Genomic DNA, 27991 nt, shown 5'->3' on the forward strand with positions numbered 1-27991 from the left:
CAGAAAGCGCTTCAAGTCCTCTTCACTTTCAGGAAACAAGGCTGTGTCATCTGTGTAACGCAGATTGTTAATGAGTCTTCCTCCAATTCTGATGTTGCATTCTTCTTCATATAGTCCAGCTTCTCAGATTATTACTCAGCATACAGATTGAATTAGTATGGTGAAAGGATACAACCCTGATGCACATCTTTCCTGATTTTAAACCATGCAGTATCCCTTTGTTCTGTTCAAACGTCTGCTTCCTGGTCTATGCATAGGTTCTTCATGAGCAAAATTAAGTGTTCTGGAATTTTCACTCCTTGCATTGTTATGATCCTCACAGTTGAATGCCTTTGTATAGTCAATAAAACACAGGTAAATATCTTTCTGATCTTCTCTGCTTTCAGCCAAGATCCATCTGACATCAGCAACGATAAACCGTGTTCCACATTCTCTTCTGAATCCAGCTTGAATTCTTGGCAGTTCCCTGTCAATATACTGCTGCAGCCTTTTCTGAATTACCCTCAGCAGAATTTTATTTGCATGTGATATATTAATGATACTGTTCAATAATTTCTGCATTCTGTTGGATCACCTTTCTATGAAATGGTTACAAATATGGATCTCTTCCAGATGGTTGGCCACGTAGCTATCTTCCAAATATCTTGGCATAGACGAGTAAGCACTTCCAGCGTTACATCCACTTGTTGAAACATCTAAATTGGTATTTCATCAATTCCTGCAGCCTTGGAATTTTGCAAGACCAATGACCTATTCATTACAAATACCTTTTTTCGACAACGTAAATGATGACTCTACACATGGGCCTCGCCAACTGGAACACTCAGAAATCAACTACATCTGTGGCTAACAAAGAGATGATAGAGAAGCTTGATATCATCAGTCAGAACAAGGCCAGGGGCTGACTGTGGAACAGACCATCAATTGCTCATATGCAAATTCAAGTTGAAGCTGAAGAAAACTAAAACAAGTCCACGAGAGCCAAAGTATAAACTTGAGTATATCCCACCTGAATTTGGAGACCATCTGAAGAACAGATGTGATGCACTGAACACAATGATCAAAGACCAGAGGAGTTATGGGCTGACATCACATGTGAAAAAAAAAAAAGGTCATTAAAAAGACAGGAGAGAAAAAAAAGAACAAAATGGATGTCAGAAGAGACCTTGAAACTTGCTCTTGAATATAGAGTTCCTAAAGGGAATGGAAGAAATGATGAAGTAAAAGAGCTGAACAAAGATTTCAAAGGGTGGGTTGAGAAGACAAAGTAACATATTATAAGGAAAGGTGCAAAGACTTGGAGTTAGAAAATCAAAAGGAAAAGGGCACACTCGGCATTTCTCGAACTGAAAGCCTAGAGTTGCAACATTAGAGAATTCTATGGGGAAAATGGAAACCCTAGTGGCATAGTGGTTAAGTGCTATGGCTGCTAACCAAAAGGTCGGCAGTTCAAATCCACCAGGCAGTCTTTGGAAACTCTATGGGGCAGTTCCACTCTGCCCTATAGGACCGCTCTGAGTCCTAATCAACTTGACAGCAATGGGTTTTTGGTTTATGGGGAAAATAATGATGCAAGAAGCATCAAAAGATGGAAGGAATACACACAGTTACTGTTCCAAGAAGAACTGGTCTACGTTCAACCATTTCAGGAGGTAGCATATGATCAATCCTAATGGTACTGAAGGAAGAAGTCCAAGCTGCGCTGAAGGCATTAGAGAAATTTTTTTTTACTAATAACCTAATGCAAATTAGGCAGCTTTGTTAAGGATCAGAAAAGCTCTCAGGAGAATTCTAAGGCAGAATTTGAACTGCAACAGACCATCTCATTAATATGTTAATTTTGCCTATAGGATTGAAACCCATCTGACAGGAAGACCTCTCGGCACTTTATGCCAGAAATTGGATGCGTTAAATGCCTGGGTAATAGGAGTCAAGATATCAATAACAGGAATGACAGTAAGGCTGACTGCTACAGAGCATGGGCATTTTGCTGGCTAAAGGTTTCTGTAACCGTCCTGGCAAGGTTGCTCTTGCAACCACAGACACATATTTCATTCAATCATAAATGATAAAGTAGATTGTTTAAAAAAATGAACGTTAATATCTGTCAGTAGTTGCAAAAGCAACGCTCAAAATGCTTTACACTTGCATTTAATTTTTCTCCTGACAATGCTTTTTCCTTACCGTATCTTTTTTAATAGCACTGCTGTTTCATAACCAAACACAGTTTTGGAATCCAGCATTTATAAAGTGTGGGAAAAAAAATCAATTAAAAGAGTGCTCTTTCAGCAAGATGTATGCCACTCTAAATCACAAATTCATAATTTACCTTCTGCAATGTTAACCAGAGTCTTTTAATGTTATTTTGCTCACCCACACATGCCTTACTAAGCTCAGCATCCTTTCTCCGCTTGCCAACACCTAAGAAGGGGCGTAGGTATGTATGGTCATTGTATCACTGAAATCTACTACCCTTTTCCCTAAGTTCTATCAATACGAGATGCCATAATTTAGGACCATTACTGCCAAGGAAGGAGTGCCTAGGTGATGCAAACCGTTAAGTGCTGGCTACTAACTGAAAAAATTAGAAGTTCAAACCCACCCAGAGGTGCCTAGGAAGAAAGGCTTGGCAATCTGTTTCCAAAAGTCACAGTCCCGTAAAGCCTATGGAACAGTTCTACCCTGCGCACGTACAGGGCCACCATGAGTCAGAACCGACTCATTGGCAACTGTTTGTTTTTTGTGGTTTGTTTCTTTGCTGTCAAGGTGAGCTGGCAATTACGTAGGAAGTCAGGTATAGCAAGCAGAGAGAGAAATCCTGATAAACATTGACAGAGGATACATCCACAGGCTTGACACCAACCATAACCTTCAGGAGAGAAAGCCCTGCTTTCTCCAGACTACAAGTGTCCCTGCTGCACCTTGAGACACTGACAAAAACAGACACCCCCTTCCCATACGTCTCTGCTGGACTTCCTTTTCCCCTTTCTGATCTTAGCAAGTTTGGCATTGTCTGTTTTCCTCCACCAACTTAAAAAACCAAACCAAACCAAACCCATTGTTGTACAGTCGACTCTGACTCATAGCGACCCTACAGGACACAGCAGAACTGCCCCATAGGGTTTCCAAGGAGCGCCTGGTGGATTCATACTGCCGACCTTTTGGTTAGCTGCTGTAGCTGTTAACCAATGCGCCATGTAGAGTAACACGGAGCCCTGGTGGGGCAGTGGGTAAGAGCTGGCTGTTAACTGAAAGGTTAACAATTCCAATCCACCAGGAGCACTTTGGAAACCCTATGAGATGGTTCTACTCTGTCCTATAGGGTCGCTATGAGTTGGAATTGACTCAATAGCAATGGGTTTGTTTATTTTTGGTAAAATAATGTAGCTGGTCACTTCCTTTGAGACATCAAGGAAAATTCACAAATAGCATCTGTCTGAATTCATTTTATATTCTGTTGCTTTTTTGTTTTCAAAAAGCTTTCACTCCTGGTGTCATTCTTTGGTCGATTTGCACTCTGGCACGAAACCCATCCTCCTCTTTAGGCCAAAATACATCAACGAGGACTCTCCCCTCAGCTTCTCTCTCTGACTCAGATATCCACGTAACTGGTTAATCACAAGAAATGACTTGTGGTGGTTTTTGTTGGTAGGACTAAAGTCAACGATATGAAGGAATCCCCAAGAAACAGAGGTTTAAATTTAAAAAGCAGTAGGTAGTGCCCAAAAGGGTCAGGACCCCTCGTGGTGCAGTGGTTAAGAATTACAGCTGCCAACCAAAATATGCCTCCAAACTAAGACCCTGTATGACTGTATTTGGACTATCTTTGTAAAGCAGTAACTGTCAAAATTAAATTCTATATGAAGATATAGAAATTCTGTAGCTTAGTCATCCTTTAGGTTCAGTGGCAGGATTCTCCCCTTCCATGAGAGGACCCAAGTTCAATTCCCGGCCAATGCACCTCGCACACTGCTACCACCCGTCTGTCAGTGGAGCCTTCTGTATTGCCACGATGTCGGACATGTTTCAGTGGTGCTTCCAGACTAAGACCAACTAGGAAGAAAAGTCTGGAGATCTACTTTGGAAAAATCAGCCAATGAAAACCCTATGGATCACAACAATCCAGTGAACTCATTGTGCATGGGATTGCCAAGAGTCAGGGGCCAACTCCACAGCAGCTGACAACATTTTTGTTTTAAAAAATAATAATAATAATTTTAGTCTTATATTGAGACGATTCCCTTTCCATCAGGTCTGTGTTAATTTATAGGTGGCTGAAGGACAGAGCTCAGGAGCACTCTTTAGGACTGCAATCAGGTTAATCAAATGATGCCTGGGAGACAGTGTGCCAGAAAAGGACCGATGCACATCAAAACAGGGGAGAGCCTCGAGAGGATGATGAACTTGAAGGTGTATTTCCAGTTAATATTTTGGCTTTTGACAAGGCTGAGCTTAACAGAGAAGATGGTGAGCCAGGGCATATAGCCTGAGGATAATCAGGGAATGCTCAGAACAGAATGCAGGGAAACTTGAAAGATGTGAAACCGAATTAAGTCAGTCTGGTTTGGTGGCCAGAAATTCAAGAAGGCAGAGGCAGGATTCCAACAGGGGTGTACAACCCAGTCAGGTTGGCTGGGAGCAGTTCTTTGAGTGTCATCAAAACACTTCATCTGTAATTTTCCATGAGCTCCGATGATGAGGTATGATTGCTAGTCATGGGACAGGGAGTTTCCCCTATCTGCAAATGCCCTGCCCATTTGAATGGGTAGACAAGGGCTAGCAGGCACATGTTACTCTATACAAGAAAACCAGCTACGGCAAATTCTTGTGGTTGGTGATTGCAAAAGGCAGAAATCCAGTCTCTCTCTCCATGGAGTTCTAACTCCTCTTTGGAGCTTTAACATGTCAGGGTAGAATGGCTGGGAAAGGTAAGCTAACCAGGTGATGGTTATGAAGTCCAGTTGGAAGAATTTTTGTTTTCTTTCTGTTGAAATGTAATCCATGCTGAAGGCTGTAGTCTTTCATCTTCATCAGTAAGTGCTTCAAGTCCTCTTTGATTTCAGCACGCAAGGGTGTGTCATCTGCATATAGGAGGTTGTAATGAGTCTTCCTCCAATCCTGATCCATCATTCTTCTTCATATAGTCCAGCTCCTTGAATTACTTACTCAGCATATGAATTGAGTAAGTATGCTGAAAGGATACAACACGAACACATACGTTTCCTGGTTTAAAACCACACAATATCCCCTTGTTCTGTTCTAATGACTGCCTCTTGGTCTATGTATGGTTCCACATGAGCACAATTAAGTGTTCCAGAATTCCCACTCTTCACAATGTTATCCACAGTTTGTTATGATCCACACAGCCAAATGCCTTTGTGTAACAAATAAAACATCTTTCTGGTATTCTCTGCTTTCCGCAAAGATCCATCTGACATCAGCAATGATATCCAGTGCTCCACGTCCTCTTCTGAATCTGGCTTGAATTTCTGGCAGTTTCCTGCTGATGTATGGCTGCAGGCATTTTTAATTATCTTCAGCAAAATTTTGCTTGTGTTTGATATTTATGATATCGTTTGATAATTTCCACATTCCATTTTTGGGAATGGGCATGAACATGGATCCCTTCCAGTTGACTCACCAGGAAGCTGTCTTCCAAATTTCTTGGCATAGACTAGTGAACGCTTCCAGCATTGCACCCTTTTGCTGAAGTGCCTCAATTGGTATTCCATCAATTTCTGGAGCTTAGTGTTTTCCAACACCTTCAGTGTAGCTTGGACTTCTTCCTTCAGTTTCATCAGTTCTTGATCATATGTTACTTCCTGAATTACAGTATTAGTGAAGAATATTGAATATTCCATGGATTTCCAGAAGAATAAACAAATCTGTCCTGGAAGAAATGCAGCCAGAATGTTCCTTAGAAGGTAGGATGGTGAGACTTTGTCTCACGAACTTTGGACATGTTACAAAGACCAACTCCTGGAGAAGGACATTATATTGGTAAAGTTGAGGGTCAGCCAAAAAAAAGGAAGACCCTGAATGAGTTGGATTGACTCACTGGCTATAACAATGGGCTCAAACATAGCAATAATTGTGAAGATGGCACAGGACTGGGCAATGTTTCATTCTGTTATACATGGGGTTGAAACTCACTGGAAGGCACCTAACAACAACAACAACATGGTTAGGAGGAATTTTAGGAGTAATCTTCTAATCTTCAACCTTCCAAACTCATCTGTTTGTTGTGGTACCGCCAGTTCTGACTCATGTATCCATTGAATTTGACGCATTTTGAAGCACGATTTCTCTAGGAGAGGTTTCATTCAGAGTTAATCCAGGAAGGCATTAAGTACTGACACTGTATTTTCAGGGCCGGAGAGTTACCATAACAAAGCAAGTAAAGACACGGTGGTGCTGCTGAGTCTTAAGGTGGGTGATTCGATCTGCAAATATTTAGGAGAATTCTTAGAACAACTAACTCTGTCCCGTCATGGAAACTTGCCTGCCCTGATTACTCACATTATGCATTTTCCTAGTGTTAGATCAATGTGGTAAGAACACTATAGATGTTTCAACTCTTGGCAATGAGAACTGACAAAGGACTCATAATAACTGTTTTGTAACTAGAAGGAGAAGTCCATAGCCTATGGATAGTAGAAGTTCACTATTTCAGTCTATCAGTGAAGTATAGTAAAGCCTCACTATGCCCTTCAGTCTGTCAGCAATTAGAAGCATAACTGTTAGCAAGGAGAACTCCAAGATCGTCAAGCAACTTGCAGTATATTTGAGCAGCGATGCATAGAAGAAGTCTTCCTCAATTTTAATGTGAGTCAGTTGGTTGCATGTTAACACTTGAAAAATGTTCACCAGTGTGTTAAGGCATATAGTTCTTTTAGGTCCGGTGATAATTCTGTTTTTTAAACTGCCAATTGAAGAGTTTCTCAAGTGTACGTTTAGCCCTGTGGTCAACTAAATCAGGATCCCTTTATTGCAAGGTTTTCAGCGCATTGTGCTTTGTGTTTAAACCAGAGAATGCACAAATCTTTTTTTGACCATAATCCTCTATTATTTTTTTAGTTTGTTTTATGAACATCTTGAAGAACTACTAGCCCATGGAATACTCTCTGGGAAGCACTGATCTAGTGTAAATTGCCTCATCCCTTTGTGGTTCTGATCTGAGAATCTGATGGAGGAATACATTGGTAAGAGAAGGAAAAAAGAAGGAGGGGAGACAGGAGGAGAGAATGGAGAGATCAAACTAATGGTACATTTGGTATTTATTTCTGAAATAAAAAAGCGTATCAATATTAGTCTGCACAGTGTACTCAGTCCCATACTTCAAACCAATTTAGATAATTGTAATTTATCTTTATTGTTCTGATTTAGTCTTTGGCCTCAAGGTAACTACACTTATTTTAATCAGTATATTTTCAATTAAGAAATTTATGTATTACTGGCAGCCTGGAGGAGAATATGTATGGAAAACAGTTTTCTTTATTTTTTAATAAAAATTGAGGAAAATTTGACATTAGATCATCATAACTTTAGCCTCTCACATCAGAAAAATGGCTTGTGTCCTGGGGTGCTAAAAACTATCAGTTAGTTTGATCTATCAAATAAAGTGTAGTTCAAGAGCATCAGATATTTGGTCTTCACTGACATTTTCCACCTTGCCCTGACATGAAATCACAGACTGATATCTTGAGACCAAAAACAAGGCAAAGAGGTATGCAGCCTGGGCTACCACTTGTAGGCACATGAAGTGTGATTCTCATGATTGTAGGGACTGGAAAAATTAAGATTCAAAAGACATAAATACTTTACTAAAGATTTCATTAATGTTACATGACAGGCTGAAATAAAAATCAGATGTCTTGCTTCCTACGATCCTTTTACAAAAATGAAAACACAGTTAAAATTTCTGTATTGATAATACATTGACATACACATATAAAAATATGAAATCTATTTAAAATTTCAACTAATTAGCTACAGATTAAGGTAAATGTATTATTCCATTTTTTTCTCATCACACTTTTCTTAATAGACTTCCCTTCTTCCAACTCAAATCATTAGTTTTATGTTGTTCTGGCTACTATGAGTTTTGGTTAAAAGTACTTCCTGATGTTTTGGGCAATCTAATAGTAGGTATTGAAAACAAGTGTCTTCATTATCCAAAGGATTGTAATTTTAAGGGCACAGAAGATAACAGGCCTTGCAATTGAAAAATATTGGGAAGGGGGGGATTTTTTGAGAATGTCTCAGCTTACTTGAGAAATAGCTGTCTTTCTAAAAGTCACCTTCAAACCTAAGTATTTGTTGTTTGTAGTAGAAGCTATGAAAATTTATTTAGTTCGTAATTTGTAGCAATTGAGTGTTCTGGATAATCAATCATCCCAAAACTCAGTGACGGAAAACAGTAAGAATTGGTTATTGTTTATGAGTCTGTGTGTCAGCTGGTGGCAGGGCTGAGGGCTGGCTGGTCTAGTACAGCTTATCCAAACGCATGCTGGTTGGCTGGATATTGGTTGAAGGTGGACGCACCTGAAGCCTCAGAAATGGCACACTAATTTGGGCTGTATTCTCTTGGCCAAAGCAAGTCACAAGACCAGCTTGGATACAAAGGGGGAGAAAATAGACTTAACATTTTTTTTTTTTTAATTGTGTTTTAGGTGATAGTTCACAGCATAAATCAGCTTTTGTTTTAGGTGACAGCTTACAGCGTAAATCAGCTTTTCATTCAAAAATTTGTACACAGATTGTTTTGTGACATTGGTTGCAATCCCTGCCATGTGTCACACTCTCCTCCTTTCCCTTTCCACCCCAGGTTCCTTGTCCCTTCCTGATTCTCGTCTTTGCTTTTGCTCAGGTGTTGCCCATTTGGTCTCGTACACTTGATGGAACTAAAAAGCACATTCCTCAGGTGTGTTATTGTTTGTTTTATAGGCCTGTCTAATCTTTGACTGAAAGTTGGACATCAGGAGTGGCTTCAGTTCTGAGTTAGCAGGATTTCCGGGGCCATAGTCTTGGGGATTCCTCCAGTCTCTATCAGAGCAGTAAGTCTGGTCTTTTCTGTGTGTGTGTGTGTGTGTGTGTGTGTGTGTGTGTGTGTGCGCGCGCGCGAATTTGAATAGACTTAGCATTCTCTTGTACATAGGGTGGCTAGGAGTCAGAACCAATGCCCCGGCACCTAACAAAAACAACAACATCTTAATGGGAGAAGTGGGTAAGTCACATCCCATGGGGCAGGGATGCAGGGAGGAATTCAGGATGGAGACCATTTTTGCAATCTACAACATGCCTCTTTTCTTCACGATGGTTTTAAAGCTAGGTTTTATTTGAGTCATTTATTATTTTATTCATCTTTTCAATAAGTATTTATTGAGTACCTATGTTTTAAAAAGTACTGGACTGACTGCCAGAGGGGAAGACACAAGGGAACAAAGCACAATTCAGCTCTCAGAGCCATTTCCATGTATTTTTACTTTTTTATCTTTAAATAATAATTTCCTTGATGAAATAGAATCTTCTGCATTTTAAAAGATTAATTCTAAACATTTTAGAGCTTTCCAACTATGCCTTTCTCCTCTCCCTCTCCTCCCCCCACCCCCATTCTTCTGACAGCCTTTGAGGTGGGAAGCATTTTTTTTTAAAACTCAGGCTTTAAATCAGACACATAGGATTCATACCCCAAGTTCATCATTTCCTGGCTGCGTGACATTGAACCATTTACTTAACCTCTTTGAATCCCAGTTTCCTCTTCTGGAAAGAGGAGACACTAATACTTACCTCATGGCTAATGTCTGTATTAACTGAAATAACCCCTACTCAAAGTCTGACTCATTTATAGGTAATATCCAAAGAATGATAACCGCAAACAACTGTACATTCATGCCTTATTACACCTGCAAACATAGGAAAGTTGGGCAGTCTGTGAAATGGGAAAAGTCCAGAGTCCAGAGCTGATAAAAAGACAAAATGTCCTGTACTCTGCAATTTGAAAATTATATTAAAAAAAGGCTAACTTAATATTTAAATCGTGGAACTGACATTTCCTTCTTGGTATTTACTTCAGGGAGAGACAGGTCACCAAGAACCAGAATGGGACATTCTGCTCTCATTTCTGAACAGTACTGCGGCACTATTTATTTTGGTGGAACTGTCACTCTGCTGAAATGACAGGCAGAGAAGAGCATAATAAATATAGATTTGGTTAACTCTATTGAGCAGGACAGGTTATCATGGGGTTGAGAAGAAGCCAAACACATTTCCCCAGTTAGAAATGAAATGAAAGCACAGACATGGCTAGTAATGCAATGAATCTTATCCTTTGTATAAAATATACAATCTTTAGCCTCTGCACTTTTGGCTCAAGAAAGAGCTAGAAAAGTAGAAAGCTAGAAGATTTTTATTAGCCTTATAAATCCTGGAACTTCCTAAAACATTTCACTGAACCTATTTGGTGTTGAGATAATTTTTGCAGAAGGCAGGAGGGGACGGGAAAGCTGGTAACAGGGAACCCAAGATCAAGAAGGGGAGAGAGTTGACATGTTGTGGGGTTGGCAACCAATGTCACAAAATAATTACGTGTATTGATTGTTTAATGAGAAACTAATTTGCTCTGTAAACTTTCATCTAAAGTATAATTTAAAAAAAGAAAAGAAAAAAAAAAAGATGTATGCCTGGAGCCACAGAGGAACAAGGAGAGTCAGGAATAGGAGGAGGACATGCAATGTGTGGCTAATTGCCTCCATGAACAACTGCCTCCTTTGCCATGAGACCATAAGAACTGGATGGTGCCTGGCTACCATTACTGAACGCTTTGATAAAAGATTTTATAGAAATTCCTGATCAAAAGGGGGAAAGTGCAGAACAGACTTTCAAATTCTCATGGACTGCAGACTTTCTGGAACCATGGAGGCCAGGTGAACCCCTGAAACTATTGCCCTAAAATAGTATTTAAACCTTAAGCCAAAAATTATCTCCTGAATTCTTCTTAAAGCCAAACAATAGTTTAGCTTAACTACTAAAAAAAAAAATTTTTTTTTTTTAGTAAAGAATATCTGCCTTGAGCATTATGTTCTTTCTAGATCTATCTATATGGGATAAAACTGACAAGAGTAACTCAAAAGATTAGATAGGCAGCATCGGAGGCTGTGTGTTTACGTCAATGGGGAGGAACAACTCAAAGAATGTCATCAATGTCGCTGAACTGTACACGTAGAAACTGTTGAACTGGTTTATGTTCTGCTATGTACATCTCAACAACAGCAAAATAAGTAAAATTTTGAAAATAAAAAAATAAAGATACATAAGAATTTTTTTTGCAAATAACATAATAGTCATTATCCAAAAGGAAAAACAACTAGTGTTTGATCCTAAAAACGTCACAGTCTCATAGATTTGACAAATCTGTTTTTTTTCTCCCCACCCCTGAAAACATGTACTTAAGGCTTTTTACTGATTCAGTAAACTGCACTTGTCTTGAAACAGTTTATCCCAAATATAATGATTAATATTTAATTTTAACCACTGTCTTGATCCATAGTCTATGGTAATTTTGGTATTATGTATGGTACATTTGAACCATTATTTTTATATTTATTAGGTTGTAATTTAAAATTATTTTTTTGAGCATTTTAATGTGTATGCTTTGGTAGAACCCTAATGCCTGTTTATTCCTTTGAATTCTTCTATTCAGGGGAAAAAAATTGATATTTCAATATAATGGAAAAACAAACGCACAATTAGAGAGAAAAGGTTTTTAGCTCTTTAGGAAATTGTTATACAAATGGGTGTTTTGGTAGGAAATGGAGCAGAAGGGGAATTATTTGGGAAGTAGGTTCCATCTCAGATATTTTTCTAAATTGTATAGTTTTGGTTGTCATGGTAATAAGCACCATGATTTAAATAAGTCCGGTGTTTTATGCAGAAATAGAAATTTCTAACACTATATTCATAAGAATCAAGGAAATCTCATTATTTAATGAAAAAGAAAAATCCCCAGTTTGGAAGAAGGAAAGAAAAGCATGGTATGTCAAATGTTTTTCTGACAAACTGCCTGGTATTTTATCTCTGAAACAACTGAAAGACAAAATATTTAGAACTAAACCACAAAGGAAGCACTACATATAAAATTTCTGGAATGAACTAAAGCAGTCCTCAGGAGTTACATTATAGACTCAGGGTCAAAGAAATCACTGGAAAATATGAAAAAAACGTTTAACTCAGTAAGTCAGAAAAAGAACAGAGAAGCAAAAAAAAAAAAAAAAAAACTTTCCAAAAAAAGCGTAGATATAATAAAACTGCAAAAAGTAGTAAAATAACATAACAAACACATTGGAAATGGCCACAACAGCAAAAACTCATTTTTGAAAATAAATAGTATTTATAGGCAAATTACAAGCATGACTGATCAATGAAATTATAAAAAGGCATAGAAATGAAAAGTTGTCAACCTACAGCTACGGGAGAGACTGTAAGATTATGAAACAATGTGATGACTTAGTAGGTGAATAAATCTGCAATCTTAGATAAAGTGAAAAATTTTCCTGTATGTGTGTGTGTATCTGTGTATATATACGTACAAATATAAAACCAAACCAAACTCGTTTCCGTTGAGTCACTTCCAACTCATAGCCACCCTACAGGACAGAGTAGAGCTGCCCCACAGGGTTTCCAAGGGGCAGCTAGTGGATACGAACTGCTGACCTTTAGGTTAGCAGTCAAATACTTAACCACTGTGCCACCAGGGCTCCATGTGTGTGTATATGTATATATACATATTATATAATGTGTGTGTGTGTATACAGAGAAGAAATGAAATAATCAGGTTAGACTTATAAACCTAAAAATAATTATTGATATTCAAAACTCATTGATCCTTCCATCTCCCCTGTAGATTTTAAAGAGTTTCACTAGAAATTCTAGTAAAATACCATGCTCGCTCAATACAAACTGTTTTAGAGAAGAGAAAAACAGAGAAAGCTACCAGTTTACTCTTTGATGTCGACTTGATACCAAAGGGCTGTATAAATGGGGTCTCATCTCATTAATGAAATATTGCAAAAGTCCTAAGACTAGAAAACTCAATCTAATACATCATGACCAAGTAGGGTTTACATTATAAATGGAGAATTATTCAACATCAAAAAATATACATCAGTGCCATCTGCTACGGGAGCAAAGTAAAGGAGATAATTTCTATAATAATCTCAATAGATACAGAAAAACATTTGATAAAATTTTGCATCCATCCATGAATAAAAAATTAGCAAAGAGTATCCTCCAGCCTCCTAAGTAATCGGAATACTTAACGGCAAATATTTAGAAGTGTTGCCATTCATTTGGAAACAAGACAAAGATATCCACTATCACCACTATTTTTCAACAGTGCTAGCTACTGCAATAAAGTAAGAAATAAGAGACACAAGAGAAAAAAAATAATTATGATTATATACATTAAAAAAATAGTAAGAGATTATATAGCAAAATTATTAGAACTAATAAGAAAGATCAGCAGGGCTTCTAGATATAAGATCAACATATGAAACTGAAGATTCAGAATTCCAATAAAAAAATTAAAATGTAATAGAAAAATAACTCCCAGGATAACAACAAAATTACAAAGTACCTAGAAAAAAAAACAAATAAAATGTGGAAGACTTTGGTGAAAAAAAAAAAAAAACATTATTTATGGAATAAAAAATATAGAAATAAATGGAAATATAGATCATTTTTGTGGACACAAAGAATCAATATACTAAAAAGGTCCATTCTCTCCCAAACTAATTGATAAATCCTAGTCAAAATCACAGAATTTTTTTTTTTTAATGGATTGAGTTAAAGTGATTATAAAATCCATATGGATAAAGGTCCAGGGATAAGCAAAAGAAATAAGAAAAATTGGAACTTATTATCTGAATTTACTTATTAAAGCAATATATTGTTGATACTGTTTTAGTCAAGTAGATGAAAAATCAGGAAGGGATGGAGAAGCATTACTAATAAATGGTGTTGGGACAACTGAATATCCAATTAAAATATAGAAAATTACATCCATTCCTCATACAAAAATAATTACATCCATTTCTCATGCAAAAATAAATTCTTGATGTATTGAAAATCTAAACCTTTTAGGAAGAAATGTAGGGGGCTTGGAGTAGGCAAAAGATGGTCTAAGATAAGAGCCTAAAATCAGATTGTTGTATGGGATTGTACAAAGGACAGACCAAGTGCAGGAGGTACCAGTCAGTCTCCCAGGACCCTTATGGGCAGGGTGCTCTTGTGGTGTATAACCTGCCAAAAGATGTTCAGCCTCACTCAGAATCCAGGAAATGCAAGTAAGAGCGCTCCTCGAAATTTTGCCACTGCGTTTATACACCCTAGGGAAAATTTTAAACATATACCCCAGGATATAAGATGCATTCCTATTTGTAATTAAGAACAAACTAAAAGAGACCTAAAAAACAAAAACAAAAAAACCTTTGCCGTCTAGTTGATTCTGACTCAGAGACCCTAAAGGACAGAGTAGAACTGCCCCATATGGCTTCCAACCAGGGTTTGGGGGATTCGAACCCCCGACCTTTTGGTTACCAGCCATAGCTCTCAACCACTACACCACCGGGGTTTCCAAAAGAGACCTACAAAACAAAAAAACCAAACCCAGTGCCGTCAAGTCGGTTCCGACTCATAGAGACCCTATAGGACAGAGTAGAACTGCCCCATAGAGTTTCCAAGGAGCGCCTGGTGGATTAGAACTGCCGACCCTTTGGTTAGCAGCCGCAGCACTTAACCACTACGCCACCAGGGTTTCCAAAAGAGACTTAAGTGCCCATTAATAGGGAAATAGATAAAGATATTGTACTTTCTTCATCTCCGGGAACTAATGCAGCAGTTAGAAAGAGCTAATTCTCTCTTTATGTATCAAATATTTAAATCTCAAAAACAGGCAACACTCAAATGGAAAGTACTGAATAAAAGGTACCACATGACAGCACTCTTGTAAAGACTCACAAACAATATCATATATTCATTCTGAAATCTATTATCTAGAGAAATATAAAAAACAAATAGTGAAAAATTTACACAGGATATATTATATATTACTGGTTGTCTCTGGGGAGGGGAGGAGATGAATAGACCTAGACCAAAAAATAAAGAGAACTGTAACCGTGAGCTTTGTCTAGTTCTTTTACATGAATGGAAATCGGAAGCCAGAGTGTCAAAACACTAATAGTTGTTAATTCTAAGTAAGAGGGAATGAGTGGTTTGCCTACACCTCTTTGTACTTTTCTGGGTTGTTAAGCCTTTTCCCATAAAGAAGACACATAATGAAGAAAGACATGATACATTATTGGAAAAAGATAACACTGCGTAATTCTATTTTCATTTTCTCAAAAAATACACAGCAGGTTTTTAGGATCTTTATGAGGCATTTGAAAATTAATCACAGAAACCTACTGATAAAGAATTAAGTACTCTGCATTACAATTAATAAGATAATGTACAAAATGCCTTTTTGACCAACACTTAATTATTAACGAACTGATGGTCTGGATTTTTAGATTTTTATCTTTCTGGCAGCTACCCTTTTGATTTGTAATTTCCATCAGATGGTTTAAATCTTCACAACCGTCTCAATAGGTGGCTTTAAGTATGTCCAGACGGTTTAAGTGGCGAAATTGAAACTAATAAGTAAAACTTTTGGTTTTTAATCGTATCTATTTACATATTTATTCCCTGCTACGGAAGCCAGTTGAACTTTGTTCCCCGTTTTATATTTATTAAATGGGGACTGATGACCTCTTATCTCTTTTCTAAACTTTTAACAGCAATTCAAAAAATACATATCAAATGAGAGGGAAGGAAAGTGACAGAGAGAGAATGAAGCTTAGGATCCTCAAGTCATGTTAAATATACCGTACGGTCAGGTGTTTCTTGGGAAAACTGATCTCCAATTTTGCTATCCAAATAAGTGAAAAAACACTCAATTTCTAGAAATGATCTTCTTCCCTAGCTTGTGTATCACCTAGTCTACCACTTATATTAATTTCTTAATTTTTCACTCTTGAGAGCCATGGCGAACTCCTTGAGGGTCATGGCAAACTCCTTCTCACAATGATAGCTGCAGTGTTATGGGGGAGGCATGTGTGGCTTGGCAAAGGGTGGCAAGTTAATTTTAACACACGGTGCTTTGAGGATGGCCACTACCCAACCCCACCCCACACTGCTGAGAGCCCCACCCCACCCCACACACTGCGGAGAGCCACTACAGTTCATCTGGTCAATGGTGTGGATAGTCCCAAAGAGCAGAAATCACTTACATCTGGAGTTTGAGAGGCTCACGCAAGTCCCACTGTGTATGCAGAGCCATGTGCAATCCTGTTACTTCTTTCCAGTAAGATCCTACCTCACAATCTAACATGGGAAGAAGAGGAATCCTATCCAATTTAACCCTTTGTGTTGTAGGAGATGATGACAAGCCCTAGTCTAAAGGACCTACCTGCAAGGAAGCACCAAAAAACCAAACCCAAACCCATTGCCATCGAGTTCATCCCGACTCATAGTGACCCTACAGGACAGAGTAGAACTGCCCTATAGAGTTTCCAAGGAGCAGCTGGTGGATTCTAACTGCTGACCTTTTAGTTAGAAGCTATAGCTCTTAACCACTATGCCACCAGGGTTTCCACATACTTAAGGAAGCACCAGAACAAAAAACCAAACCCATTGCCACTGAGTCATTCCAACTCATAGAGACCCTATAGGATAGAGCAAAACTGCCCCACAGAGTTTCCAAGGACTGCCTAGTGGATTCGAACTGCCGACCTGTCAGCAGTCGTAGCTCTTAACCACTATGCCACCAGGGTTTCCACAAGGAAGCACAGGAGGCAGGTAATTCATCATTTCTGTGCTTTTGAGATTGTCAAATCCCAGTAATAGGCAATTCTGATAACTGGGATGCTCCTAATCGTTGCCGCCCTTAGGGTATTAAACTTCAAAATTTATAAAAGCATATATATGTGTGTGTGTGTGTGTATATATATATATATGGTTTTATAAAAACAACTTATTACAATTCTGGCCTCATTTCAGTTCTTTAAAATAGTCTTAAGTTGCATCTGGCATTAAAAATAATGTCTTGATTAAACAATTCAACAACAAATTAATCACACGCCACACACATACACAGAAAAATCTTGATTTGAATTTTAGACTTATGGATCCTGTGAAATATGAGATTGTAAATCTCTGGCAAACTGCAACAGTACTGTGAGTCTCTATGAATTCCTAGAGACCAGATACACAATGCATTGTTCAATATTGATTATACTTCGATTAAAAAAAAGAATAGTATACCAAATCTGAAAGCACATTGATGCTTCCTCATTGCTACTGTTCTTAGTAAGCATAACAAGGATTTCATAGTGTCATGGATTGAACTGTGAACCCCCAAAATATCTGTCAACTTGGTTAGGTCATGATTCCCTTGTATAATTGTACGATTTTCTACCGCTTTATCTTCTGATGTGATTTTCCTATATGTTTTGAATCCTATCACTATGATGTAATAAAATGGATTAGCGGCAATCACACTGATGAGGTCTACAAGATTAGGTAGTGTCTTAAGCCAATCTCTTTTGAGATATAAAAGAGAGAGAGAAGTGAGCAGAGAGACATGGAGGACCTTATACCACCAAGAAAGCAGTGCTGGGAGCAGAGCACGTCTTTTGGGCCTGAGGTTCCTGAGCTGAGATGCTCCCAGACCAAGGGAAGACAAATGATAGGGACCTTCTTCCAGAGCCGACAGAGAGAGAAAGCCTTCCCCTGGAGCTGATGTGCTGAATTTGGACTTGTAGCCTACTAGACAGTAAGAGAATAAATTTCTCTTTGTTAAAGCCATCCACTTGTGGAAATTCTGATATAGTAGCACTAGATGACTAAGACACATAGTTAAAGATGGGCAACCTTTGCAGCAAAACTAATAGCAAGGTCCCCCTGGTTATAAATGGGAAGCAGAGAACCTATTAGATGAAATTTGAGAACTGCCAAGCCAGGTAAAATCCTTATTAGTGATCTGTCAAAATAGTGTAAGTATAAACTGTATTTTGAATGGCTTGACTGCAGTACAGCAGAGCCATGTTCTCTCAGTAGCTCCATTTTCAGACCCCCCCCACCCCCCGAGCATTTTATGAATGAAGTTACTGACAATCTGTTGCTCATGCCAGAGGTCCTTGACAAATAGCTGGTTACAGTCAGAAACCTAGCCTCTACTAAAAAGAATCTTACAAAATAGATTAACATGTTTACTGTCATAATAGTGTTTTTAAAATAATGTTACTCACCTATTAGGAAGTATCTCAGTGTACTTAAAAAAAAACATAGATTTTATCTAAAATTTAAAAAGAGAATTCTTAAAAAAAAATCAACAACGAAATAATCACACACACACACACACAAAACCACTGACTTAAAAACCCTCAAGAACTTCCAGAAGACTCTGTACCAAGTGGCAATAGTAATTCAGAATTTATTAATTTTCTAATCAACAAATTCAGAAGTTATTAGTTTGGGTGCATGGGTAATTTGGGTAATCCCACAAATTAAAAGCAAAGCTGTGTTTGTGTGTATGTATGTTTATACCATTCACTGGCTACTCAAAATGGACTTTGACCTAAAAAGGAATGAGATATAAAGATACCCTTCTAACCTGGAACTGAATCCATTCCCAGAGATCACCTTTCAGCCAAATAGACAGGTCCGCAAAAAAAAAAAAGTAACACCCGAAGGGAACGTGTTCCTTAGAACAATCAATTACACAAGATCAAAGGGACAATATTTGCCTGAAAGCAAAGGTGAGAAGGCAGGAAGGGGTAGAAAATCCAGAGGAAAGGAAATGGGGAACCCAGGATGGAAATGGGGAGAGTGCTGACACATTGTGGGGGAACGAAACCAACGTCACGGAGCACTTTATGTACAAAACAATTTGCTCTGTAAACTTACACCTAAAGTGCAACAGAAAATAAAAAAGATTGAGAAATAACACTGCGTACACAAATAAAGTGCTACCTAGTTGTATCAGTTGGAAACCCATGGAAATCACAGGTAATTTGACCATCACTTCAATATAAAGCAGCAAAGCTATTTTCTTAACACTCACAATCCTGGTAAATTCAACAAAACACATGTATACACACCAATACATACTCAAAACCAATGGCATACAACCTGAATTCTTAGTAGAACACAACTAAGGAGTGGAATTGCTGAGGACAATGTAAGGCACATATTCACTTAACCCACTGAACTCACCTTTTTTTCATTCCAGAGTACCAAGGTAAAGATCAGACCTCTATGTCACTCAGTAAGAAGACCATCAGACCAAGAACAGATTGTGCAAAGTGCTAATGTGAGGTTGCTTTTTTAAACCAGCCAGCAACACTCTTCAAGGCTATAATGATTTTTCCCTATATGAAATATGGAAACCCTGGCAGCGTAGTGGTTAAGAGCTACAGCGGCTAACTAAAGGGCTGGCAGTTTGAATCCACCAGGCACTCCTTGGAAACCCTATTGAGCAATTCTACTCTATCTTTTAGGGTCACTATGAGTTGGAATTGACTTGACGGCAGTGGTGGAGGGGGTATATGAAATATTTGTACCCTCTAATTAACAAAGCATAGCACAACTCACCTAATGAAGGAGCACAACTTTTCTGAAGATGAACACTAAATTCCTTGTTACAATCTTATTAGTGTAGATACTCTACGTTCATTTAGAGGCTAACAGTCTCTTAAGTGTTGTCAGGTGCCAAGGATGATTATACTCACCGGATACACTGAGAGGGTCCTAAATTTTCATCCATACTGGATGTGTTCTTTTTGTCTAATATCAGAGTGAGTCAGTTGTGACTTGCCTGGAAGCTGCTTCCCATTGTTAACACGGTCAACTTTTACAAATCACCTCAATCAGGCTATTGGAGAACACCAGGTCATCTGGTAAATGTGCTGATGAAAATCTTTCTGAACCTACAGAACATTCCATACTGACTTACAAAGTCATTTTCCCTAATGGTCAAAGTATGTGGATTTAGAAGCTGGGTGAGTGCCAATAAAAAAAAAATGTGATTATTTCAGGAATTAAATAAAGGAGTTTATGTGTGAATAAAAAACAAAAAATTTTTAAAGAAAGAAATTCAACCTCTCTTTAAAATATTTTCCCTTTCTCACTGGTATCATATTTTCTTAACATTTTCTTCTGTAATTTAAACTCATATTACAGTCACACTTGGTGGGAGGGGGGTTTTATAGTTTGAGAAAATTCACAACTGATGTTCTTTCTTCAACAGCCTTCTTTCCTATCTCCATAATTAGCCTCAACAAATGGATCCAAGGGCAAAATTCTTGACAGTTCTTGGGATGGTCACCTCCATGCCTACCAATAAAAGAGATTATCACTTCAGCCTTCATCCTTCTTTCACCTCATTTTCCGACCTGCTCTCTGATGCCCCACAGGGTCTCTATTTCCACTGTTTACCTAAATTTGTAGTCATCCAATGCCTCGTCTACCTCATGAGTCCAGTACCTTAGCTAGTGCATGGCTTTATCACCTGTCCAGTGTTAAAGCCTAGTGTCCTTCTGTGCTATGTTTCCTCAAGCAGCCCACACTGTTTGGGGAATACACTGTTTCTAACTCTTACAGACCTTATTTTTTGCAATAGCCAAAGACCCCAAATTGTTCTCTGGAGCCTAGTCAAGCACACTGCAAATATGTCAAGTGAGCACAGGAATTGGCCAATGCAAATCCATTATTATCGCTTAGGACAAAGCAAAGCTGAGCAAAACATATAAAAATACCCCTACACTTCCTAGTGGTGTTAAGTGAGAAGGAGCATTTCTATTTTTGAAGAGCAAAATATTTCCTTTATTTTCTGCTCTCTTAAAACAAACAGGGTCACTGAGTCAAAATACTTGATTTTAATTCTAAATGGAAGGGACTGTACTATACCTTGGATTCTAACATGTGGTCATTCTGCATTTTTTACAACCCTTCTTCTCCCCTAGATAAACTAAGAAGTCCTTTTTAACAGCCACAGCAACCATTATTATTTTTATAGCAACTATATCCATTGTGTCAAGTACAAAGCTAGTGGCTTCATGTGCATCTTCTCATTTAACCTTCTAATAACCTTGGAAACCAACTGAAGGTCTTGCAACCAGGTGGATAAATAAGAAACTCATTGAAGCTGAATGTAATTAATCATAAAATTTTAAAATAAGTATGATTAGTTTGAGTAACATAGTATATAATGTTATAAATGAGAATATAAGAAACTGAAGGCTTAGTGAGAAACAAAAATATCTTCATGTGTATGTTTGAAACTCTATTTACTATACTGTATTTACATGCCAAACGTACTGCCCAAACACATGGGTTTCAGGTCATGTGCACATAAATAAATAAGTGAAGGAATGAATGGATAGTTTAAGAAATAAATAAAAAATAATAATAATAGGTATTTTTAATACTTATCTAATGGGTTATCAGTATGTCCCTGTGGTACAGCGGTTAAAGCACTTGGCCGCTAAACCAAAGGTCAGTGGTTCAAACCCACCAGGTGCTCCACAGGAGAAAGATGTGGCAGTCTGCTTCCTTCAAGATTTACAGCCTCGGAAACCCTTTCAGGCAGGTCTACCCTCTCCTATAGGGTAGCTATGAGTCAGAGTTGAGTTCACGGTGGTGGGTTTGGTTTGGTGGTGGAATAGGTGACTTCTTAAACCTCATGTATTTCTACCTTTCAGTCTACGTATTATTCTTAGGGTTTTTTTTTTTTTACAGTAAAAAAGGGAAATGTTCCACAAATTATATTTCTCGAGTATTCCAATATACAAAAGCACCGTATTCAGAACTCATGACTGAAACGATCTGAAATTATCAATAGATTTTGGTGCCCGAAGAAATCTTCCAAGTCTTCCACAGTTTATACCTCCCCTGTGCCTGCTCAAGCCTCTATGTGTGCATGGGTCTCTACAACCATCAAGTCTGCACCAAAACTCTGATGAAGGCTCCAGGTTAAGAAAAATCAAAAATTTAAAGTTAGTATTGATAATTCTATCTTGAGAATATAGGTGTCGAATTAAAAACAGGTCTAATTTGAGGAGTTTCAAAAATTTATAATTTTTTAAAAAAAGTTATTATTCATTACACTTGAATAAGAATCTCCAAACATTTACCTCGTTTCAGAATCACGTGGGCAATAACTTTTATAAAAGTGAAATACAGTTTAGATCCTGTCCTTTATTTAACAAATATGAAAAGCAAAGGATTGAAATGTCTACAGCTCCTCAATGCACCATCCCATTTCCAATCCCTCTCTACCCTTGACCCAAAGAAATTCAATAACAGGTTTAACAAATACTTAATAGTATTTATTAAAATCTATTAAGTTAAATACTATTACATAGATCAGCAAATACGTAAGAGGAAACTTTTCCATTTTGAATACTACATTCAATATTACATCAAAAAATAGTTACCAAATATTAAGAAACTGGAAAGGCAAAATAATACCATAAGAAAGTAGAGACACTAAGGAAAACCTACACAGAATCTTTTTTATATCACAAGGCTTGTCCTTAAGGTGATGATCTAAATTGCAGTGGTTAAAACCTGAGAAGAAATACATCTTAGAGCAATAGAAAGGTGCTTTGACACAAAAGAGTTGACAATCTCATCCAAGATTTGATGAAACTCATGTGAAGTTGTTCACTGCAGATGAGTAAGCAAGCACAATTAAGCCTTGGCGTACCTTGCTCACTGTAAGCCCGTGTGTTCCTTGCTTACTAGTTAATCTCTCCATGCTTCAAGACGAGGAAGCTCCATTAGCTGTAACTCTCTTGACTGGAGAGTTTGGAAGGAATGAACAAGACTAGCTCAGCCCTGTCTTCTCCTACGCCCTCAAAGAGCTTGTGACCTCTGATCTGTAGGTGTTTGCCCATTTCAGTGCCAACTGGGACCATGTGGGCAGTTCCATCTACCTCTGGGGTACAGTAATCAGAAGCAGTTTGCTCAAAATATGAGCTGTGTCCTCCAGTGTCTGCTGTTTCACTCATCAAGTTGATATTTTAAGTCCCATGCACATTATTGTGTTGTCTTAATTCTCAACTGACACAGCATCAGAAATAAAAATGGGTGCTGTTAGGTAATCCTCCTACAAGACCATGATAACATTAAGCACACTTGAACATGTGGATTTCCAAAACTGCAGGAAGTTCAAAGCAGAAAACCAGAGTTGAGGACACCCGTCTGTCACTTTGTCACACTGTGGCAGCTTGCACGTTGCTTTGATACTGGAAGGTGTTCCCTCGGTATTTCAAATACCGTCAGAGTCACCCATGGAGGACAGATTTCAGCAGAGCTTCCAGACTAAGACAGATTAGAAAGAAAAGCCTGATAATCTAATTCCGAAAATTAGCCAATGAAAAACCTACGGACTATTGCCCATCTTCCTTGCTTTAGACATATCATCAGGAGGGATAAATCGCTGGATGAGGACATCAAGTTTGGTGAAGTAGAGGGCCGGCAACGGCGAGGGAGACACTCCATGAGGGGGACTGGCACAGCGGCTACAATGATGGGCTCGAACATGCTGGCTATTGTGTGGTTGATTTCAGACCGAGCGACAATTTGTTCTACTGAACCTCGGGTCACCATGAGTTGGAGCAGACTTTGATGGCACCTGCCTACCTACCTACCTACCTACTTACCTTCCTACTTTCCTTCCTTCCTCTCTCCCTCCCTCCATCCATCCATCTACCAACCAACCAATTCATTGCTGTTGAGTTGATTCCATCATGGCGACCCTATAGAGACCCTATCTATCTATCTAGAGGTGGAGAAATCATTAGGGAACACACACCAAAAGCACTGCTACGTGTCAGCTGACAATCTGTCAGTGTGCCATGAGATCAAATAATGTCAAAAAGAGCACAATGATGCCCGAATTACAGTAGATTATAATAATGAGTTATATGGTGATGATATTTGCATACAAGGTTGAATGATACACGAGATTATTTTAGAAGTCAGAAATTTATATTTTAGGAAAAATGCCTCTTGAAACAAAATGGTTAAAATAATAAAACTCTGGTTTGGGGAATGTAAGAGCATAGAAAGGGGAACTGAGGAAACCTGCCGTGGTCCGAGTTACATAATCTCCTAGTCTTTGTTTCTTCAACAATGAAATGGGCCACTTTTTAGCTATTTAACAGGGTTTCTTCAGAAGATGGAACCCTGGTGGCATAGTGGTTAAGCACTATGGCTGCTAACCAAAGAGTCGGCAGTTCGAATCCACCAGGTGCTCCTTGGAAACTCTATGCGGCAATTCTACTCTGTCCTATAGGGTCGCTATGAGTCGGAATCGACTCAGTGGCACTGGGTTTGGTTTTGGGCTTTCTTCAGGAGATAAATTATATGCCCATAGTTTGTGAACAATAAAGTTTTAAACATATTTAAGACATTATTATCATTGTTCCTTTTCATCTCCTTGGAGCAAATCCTTTTCAATCTGAGCAAGATAAATGAAGTTTTAGTGCGTTTCAACTTTTTAAACCCTCTGACCATTAAGAGAAGCCTTTGAACAAAGAGCAGCTCTTCCCCACTTGGTCCTCCAGCTTGCAGTTCTCACTTGGATAGCCACACAAGCGTCAAGACCAGAACAGGCAACAGCCATGTAGATGTCAGCACGTTAATCCTACTAACTTAATTAGGGTCAAGACAAACACGGTGACTTCTGCTCATCATCGTGAACTAATCATCAGCTTCACATACACTCACCTCAGGGTTTTCATGTAGAAACAACTCTATTTGAAATGTAGGCATAGAAATTAGAATTTTTTCACATTCAATGTCTTTATTAATATTATCGCTATTTTATTGATTCTGCTCTAGTCTGGGTAATGAACCCAGCATTCAAAATGCAAACATTTCACCAGCTTCCACTTCACTTGTCTTCCCTTTGTAAACGGTTAGACCGTATCTTATCTATATTTATTCTCTCCAGCAAAATTTGCAGAAAAGTTTAGTGTAAAGGATATTCCTATTCCATCAACATCACAGTTGTTTGCTGACTTTAACCACAGGGATTTTTATTTTAAAAAATAATCTTTTCTGATATAATTTTACAAGCTCAAATAAAAAAAATGGGGGTCACTAAACAACAAAAAGCCCATTCTAAGGTTGTCCAGATTTTTGAGACCTTTCTGTGACTTCAGAAATTGGTCTGTAAATCTGGAAAAGCTATAAGCTTTCTGTGAATTTCAGTGAGTCAGGAATACTGCAAATATAACCTTTCCCAGCATTATTTGGGAATCTAAATTCCTGTTTGGGTGATCTATGGGAGAAATGGGGGCGGAGGGGGGAGTGAGAGCTATGACTACAATGAGAATACCATGTCTTACAAGTTGAATTTATATTAATTCAATTTTAATTTCCCACTAATCCATGCATTGGGCAAATCTGCTTCAAAGGACCTCTTCAAAGTGTTGAAGAGCAAAGATGTCACCCTGAAGGCTAAGGTGAGCCTGACCCAAGCCATGGTATTTTCAATCGCATCTTATGCATGTGAAAGCTGGACAATGAATAAGGAAGACGGAAGAAGAGTTGATGCCTTTGAATTGTGGTGTTGGCGAAGAATGTCGAATACACCATGGACTGCCAAAAGAACGAACAAATTTGTTTTAGAAGAAGTGCGGCCAGAGTGCTCCTTAGAGGCAAGGATGGCGAGACTGCGTCTTACATACTTTGGACATGTTGTCAGGAGGGATCAGTCCCTGGAGAAGGACATCATGCTTGGCAGAGTACAGGGTCAGCGGAAGAGAGGAAGACCCTCAACGAGGTGGATTGACACAGTGGCTGCAACAATGAGCTCAAGCATAACAAAGATTCTAAGGATGTTGCAGGACCAGGCAGTGTTTCATTCTGTTGTGCACAGAGTCGCTATGAGTCAGAACCAACTTGACGGCACCTAACAACAACAATAACAATCCAAGTTCTCATCCATTTGCTTAATAAATAATTTTAAAACATAAGGCTACCATCTTGTAATTCTTATAAATTTAATTATTGACCTAGATAACCCACTGAAAAGAAACTAACTTGTTTTCCAAGGTTTATATTTATAATACCTTATTTATATTTATATATTTTTTATATTTATAGTTTTATTTATTAATAAATAAATATAGACCACATATAAGTATTTCCAATTGTATAAACTTAAGGACTTTGTAAGACTTAAATCCCAAATGAAAATTTTTTAAAAACTTATATGTTGCATCTGAGTTTATATATTATTTTTTCCAATGTCAATTTCAGCAGAGCTACCAATAATTTTATACAAGGTTAATCTGGTAGGCTTAGCATATTAGTACCATTTTGTGAATCATATTCATACCTACAGGAAAATCAAAAAATTAATTGATACAAGAAATAATCACAAAGTCAAGAGTCCTCAGTATCCCACACAGTAAGGTATTTCTGCTTAAATATAGAAAATTTCATACCTACGCTCAAATCAGAGAGTATATTGAATATGCTGATCAATACGCAATGGGATTTTATATATGGACATTTTAATGAGAATTTTAACGTCCCTTTTGCCCTTGAAATCTTCTGAGATGTCTACATTTATTTAAGAATTCATGCTAGTTAGTTTTAATGTTTTCCAGGAAACCTCCAATGGCAGCAATTTTCAGGAATTCGATGAAAAATCTTTATGGATATCAAAGAAATTCTGAAAAGCTTTTATTCAAAGGCGAGCATATGTGTGAAGGCTTCTGGATACAATTTTCCTTTCAGTGGTCTGCTCCAAGGTCATTCTTAGTGTCAAGGATGTTAACAAAGTTTTCCATTGACAAAATGCCATGGAGATCTATAACTCCTAGATGATCAAACACCCTGAAAAGCTACTGCTTAAAGACCATTAAGGCAATGAGCCAAACTGATTACCACAGCAATCCTTTGTCAAATAATCCACAAAATGAGTGAAAAAAACAAGAGGAAGTAATACTGATCTGAAATACATCATCAAAAAAGTTCAGGACGAAACACAGGACACTCATCAAATTTGAGTACTTTAGATATTCTTGGACTGTCTGCAGTTTTATACATTTTTGATGTCTCTTAGTGTACAGATAGCCATGCATACCTTCAGTCCAGGGAGACTATGTTTGCGTATTTACACATGAAAAATGATTTGACTCATTCATCAGTTGTGTGTCTGGTATTGGAATGAGGCTTAAGTTCCTAAAGAATAACTGAATAAGCCCTTCAAATAAAATCACCTGTTAAAAGCAAATGTTTTAATGATAGCTTAATTTATGGCTCACACTGCATTATGAAGTATCTTTAAGAACTGAACTTTTAAGTTGGCTCTGACAAGGATTACCACAGGGGCCAGCATCCAAACATTTCCTACCTGCTTTGCTCATCTTGACGTTGAAGGTAACCATTCATGGTATTCACCAAAAAGCTAAACAAACGACTGTACAAGGACTTGGCCAAGAGATCCCGGTAAAATTCAGCAATCTCTATAGTATGTCGCCGTATGATCATATCTCCTAAAATAGCAGAGAAAGAAGAAGAGGTATCAGATTAAAAGTTCCCCTCATTTAGAAGCAAATAAAACTATTTATTTTTCACACATGCCCATACTCTCAAATGATGTAAAAAATAATTTTAGTATGATCCTAACAAATGTGAATTTTTCTGTCCATCTTCATGTAAAAATATTCCCCTAGAAAAAGTATCATATATGTTACACTCTAATTTGTTACAAATGTTGACCATAGCCTTTACTTCTATGTAAGTTGTTTAATTTCCTCTCAGCTTGGTAAACTCTTAGCAAGTTTTCTGATAACAATTGACTGGTTTGAATATTGAAAAACTGGAAATCATTTAGAAAAGTGGTTGGTCATCTAATGACCAAAATGTGGGT

The 27991-nt window shown here is 37.9% G+C and overlaps 1 protein-coding gene across 1 annotated transcript in view; it reads right to left on the reverse strand.

The window, feature by feature from the left end:
* MYO16 (myosin XVI) overlaps positions 1-27991 on the reverse strand; it is a 561325-nt gene that overhangs the window by 249160 nt on the left and 284174 nt on the right. Inside the window, exon 19 of the mRNA XM_023553192.2 lies at positions 27473-27614. Coding sequence (XP_023408960.2) covers positions 27473-27614 — 142 coding nt within the window. The remainder of the gene's footprint in view (positions 1-27472; positions 27615-27991) is intronic.

This window comes from Loxodonta africana, chromosome 23 (assembly GCF_030014295.1).
Source record: "Loxodonta africana isolate mLoxAfr1 chromosome 23, mLoxAfr1.hap2, whole genome shotgun sequence".
In the NCBI taxonomy this organism is placed as follows: Eukaryota; Metazoa; Chordata; class Mammalia; order Proboscidea; family Elephantidae; genus Loxodonta; species Loxodonta africana.